The sequence below is a fragment of the Atta colombica genome, unplaced genomic scaffold (assembly GCF_001594045.1).
Source record: "Atta colombica isolate Treedump-2 unplaced genomic scaffold, Acol1.0 scaffold126, whole genome shotgun sequence".
NCBI classification, from domain to species: domain Eukaryota; kingdom Metazoa; phylum Arthropoda; class Insecta; order Hymenoptera; family Formicidae; genus Atta; species Atta colombica.
The window spans coordinates 5,301,510-5,305,799 of NW_017259213.1; the positions used below are offsets into that span (position 1 = coordinate 5,301,510).

A 4,290-nucleotide genomic window follows, 5' to 3' on the forward strand; every position below is an offset into this window, starting at 1 on the left:
ATAAATAAATAGTAATATGAAAAATATATGTGGATCGAATTATGTGGAATATGTTTTATAAAATAAAATAAAATATTTTAAGAATGATGCAAATGATGATCTTATTGTTTGCATTAAAGGAGGGGTAGAAAGTTTAAATACACGAAAACTTGATTCATATTAATATAGGCATAAAAATGGAATTGAAATCCTTTTGTAAATTATTTATGCTTAAATAAAAACTTATTAGCAAAGTTTTAACACATAAAGTTGCAGCAATTGACTCATCGCGTGTAAATCTCACAAAGCTGTGGTTTTGCAAAAATTGCGGATGATCTAATTGACATATATTTAACTGAATCAAATTATGTTTTGAAAGCTTCCGGAAGTAGAGCTCTTTATTGATATAAAATGTAAATAAATAATAGTACACAGTTATAATATTAAGTACCGAGTTTTCATGCATTTAAACTTTTTCATCCTCCTTGAATTAAAAAGCTTCATCATCTTTCTCTCTCTTTCATCATAATACAAGAAAGAAGAATACAAATCTATATATTTTTATTTAATGATTAATTGTCTTCTACTTTCGAATTTAATATTCGTAACATATTTTAAATTTCGCATTCACTGACAAGACACAACGTTTATTTACTTACACTTAATCACATTAGAAAAATAATATTATATTTAATTACCTTATAATGGAAGATCGAACACTTATAATTCAATTGTATGCAGAGATGTTTTCACTAACACTGTAGGCTTACATATAACAGAAGAAGATTACCGCAAATCTATTTATGTCTTTCCCCCTTCTTCTTACCGATGATTCTCGGATCATTCTTTTTCGCTTTTACACATATTAGCGGTCTTCTTATCCATTACAGTTTAGACTCGTTCTTATCGTACACAATTCTCAGCAATATAAGATTGAGTTCCCCATCATTGACGTAAGTGTTAGTAATAAATATTCTTATATTAATTTATTTTCGATGTATCCTCGTTATAAATCCTTATTATAGAATTGAAGTTACGAATCTTATTACTTCTTTAGATCTCTTTTAAACTGAACAATTTCTTTTCATAACTTTTATCATATCTTTTATGATAGAGAAACATTCTTTACGTAAGAATAAATAGTAGAAGATTATCTATTCCTATAAATTTTATTCATAATGATACATTAAAATTAATGATATAGAAAGATTCAGTGCATTTTGCATAAAATAATTTTTTTATAAAAAAATAAGTCTTTATTATTGTTATTTAAAAGAATATTATTAGAATGAATATTATGATAATGAAAAAAATTATCTCACTTATAATTGTAAATTGATCACATTTAAATATAACACTTGAAAAATATATTATTATATATAAAAATATATTATTATATATAGTTCATTAATCTTCGTTATCTCTTTATTAATCTTATATCCTGTTTGATTAAAGTTGTATTACAACATCTTGACAGATGATGCATGATGCATTGTCTGCTCATATATATATACATATATATGTATGTGTATGGCAAAGAACATAACTCAACGACTTCCAGGTAGCCGCGAGTGGTTTTCCATATTTCCATATTTGATTTGATGTATCATTGGTTAAATCATTCTGAATTTGTAACGATGATCAGACTCACTTTCATTCAGTGATGCCAGGAGCAATTTCAAGGTCTCCATTACGTAAAGGTCGCAGCACCTAACTATTTGTATTCCGTGCTTGCATTTCATCGGAATAAAACGGTGATGGATTCTATAAATAAAGATTCTATAAAACATTCAGAAAACAGATTACAAAGAATAAAAAAACGATGGCCCACTTTGTTACAGAAATTACTGACCTTCCTAGAATATGAACTCTGATCTTTTATCATGCTAAGAATGAATGATATTTCCACGATATGGACCACTTCGTGACCTCAATATGTGGGTGTCATTGAAACTGTTGGGATTTCCCATCGATGAATTAACATGTACAAACACATCTAAACATATTCGTACATATTCTCATTAAGATTTACGTTAAATAAAAGCTAGTTTATTTTTATAAAATTTTATTTAATGAATGTTGTTGTAGTATCTCGCATTCTTTTTTTATCTCTCTTGTTTGGGGATCACATAACGATTTATTATATCGAGATTTGTTTAAAAAAATGTTTATAACAAGAATAGTTATTAAGATTTTTACATAAGCATATATATAAATTATTTAAAATTTATTTACTTTATCTTCATAATACATTTTATGCTATTTTTATATATTAAGAGCTTTCCACTTAGAACATTTTGTCTCATATTATCAATATTATCAATAGTCAATATTTCTGAGTAAAGTGGAACATTTATTGTATTGTTTGTTGAGCTAATATATTTCTTTAAATTTCAAATTTCCATAAAATCACACACATCAGAGTTGTGACGACCTGTGATACTCTGACCCCTTGATAGGCATTGACCTACAGATACGTTAGCAAGGTTTTTAATTTCTGATATATGTAGTATTATTCACAAATAGTGTATAATTACGAATAATTGTAAAAAAATGTCTAAGAAATTTCTAGTAAATGAAAACATGCGTATGACGTAATTAATAATAAAGTAACAAAGTAGTAACAAATTACAAAGTAACAACAGGAATGAAAGTCAAAACAAAAATATCATATGTTAAACATTAAATATCTTCCCAACAAAATTTTTTTGTTTATAAAAATAAACAATAAAACTATTTTTTATTATAAATATCTTCAAGTATCTCTGAATTTATGTAATTATTATACTACATTTCTTAAAAATTATTTGAAGAAATATTTTTGTATATAAAATTGAGGAATATATAATTGTTACATATCAAAGGAAATATAAATCATATTAATAATATTGAAATTACAATCGAGAGATATTGTTTAAAAAATTATATACTTATCACTCTCTAGAAGCCGGCAAAGAGATCAAGGATAATTTATATGTAAAATTTAACATATAACTAAGTGACGTATTATGTGCTCTTGATTCATCATATACATCATATACATTTTTAAAGTATTTCTTTAAATGTTAGAGATAATTTAATGAAAGCATGTTCACACAGTGTTCCAATAATATCCGCCTTTATGTTTCTGCAATAGAGATTACACATGTGTATTACACAGTAGAAATTCATGGAAACTATTGACTTGATCAACAAGTTGACGCATAATAATTTTGTATTTCAGAAACTTGATACCACAATACGGTTCTTCAATAGATCAGATTATTATACGGTACATGGAAGCGATGCTCTTTTTGCCGCACAGGAAGTATTTAAAACAACGTCCGTTTGTAAAATGATTGGAGCTGGTAAACATTATTTGAATAATTATAAAAAGAAATTGAATAATTTTTCAATACATATATAAAAGGACAATGATTATTAGACTTTTTAAAAGAATATATTTAAAAAAAATAGAAGTGATTCAATGGAATATCCAATGAAACAAAAATGTTATGTTTCTAATTTAAAATATTATAATTTTAATGTACTCAGATCTTTATATTTTCTATTTCTATTTATGCATGTTTTAGTATGTTCAGAAAGCAGAATTAATATTTTTTAATACTATTATAATATGATAAATGTATCATGTTTGATTCTTTAAAATATTTTTACTTAATTGAAAGAGTGTTATCTAAGTTTTAAACGTGCAAATTGCAATTTATAAATGCAATTTATAACATTAGTAACCAATGTTTTTTTTTTTTACAGAGCCGCATAAAACGGAAGGAGTCATTCTTAATAAAAGTCATTTCGAGACGTTGGTGCGCGACTTACTATTAGTAAAACAATACAGAGTTGAAGTTTATATTAATCTAGGCTCGTCTAAAAATCAGAACTGGATCTTGGAGTACAAAGGTTCGCCCGGCAATTTATCTCATTTCGAAGATATCTTGTTCGGCAATAATGACATTGCTGTGGGTGTATCTGTAATAGCTGTGAAATTGGGTACAGAAGGAAAGTCCAGAGTGAGTTTATCCGCGTGCATGATAAAATGTATATTCTCGCTAAAATATTATACAAGAGTTCTGCTATAATTTATAATTTATATTTTATAGGTTGTCGGTTTAAGTTGTGTAGATGTCGTTTCAACTTTAATTTCTGTGATTGAATTTCAAGATAATGAATCATTTTCGAATTTAGAATCGCTCATTGTAACTCTCGCTCCTAAAGAATGTTTATTAATTCAGGGTGAGGGCAGTTTTGAGTTTCAAACTCTTAAGCAAGTACGTAATAACATCAAAATATAAAGTACATTTTTAAAGTATA

At 26.4% G+C, this 4,290-nt stretch overlaps 2 protein-coding genes across 2 annotated transcripts in view; one reads left to right on the plus strand and one right to left on the minus strand.

The window, feature by feature from the left end:
• LOC108684057 overlaps nucleotides 1-743 on the minus strand; it is a 6,919-nt gene extending 6,176 nt beyond the window's left edge. Inside the window, exon 1 of the mRNA XM_018188085.1 lies at nucleotides 678-743. The gene's annotated coding sequence lies outside the window, so the exon portion shown is untranslated. The remainder of the gene's footprint in view (nucleotides 1-677) is intronic.
• The window catches only part of LOC108684060 (DNA mismatch repair protein Msh2), a 15,847-nt gene that overhangs the window by 7,237 nt on the left and 4,320 nt on the right, over nucleotides 1-4,290 (plus strand). The window contains exons 3-5 of the mRNA XM_018188087.1: nucleotides 3,203-3,326; nucleotides 3,733-3,989; nucleotides 4,080-4,247. Coding sequence (XP_018043576.1) covers nucleotides 3,203-3,326; nucleotides 3,733-3,989; nucleotides 4,080-4,247 — 549 coding nt within the window. The remainder of the gene's footprint in view (nucleotides 1-3,202; nucleotides 3,327-3,732; nucleotides 3,990-4,079; nucleotides 4,248-4,290) is intronic.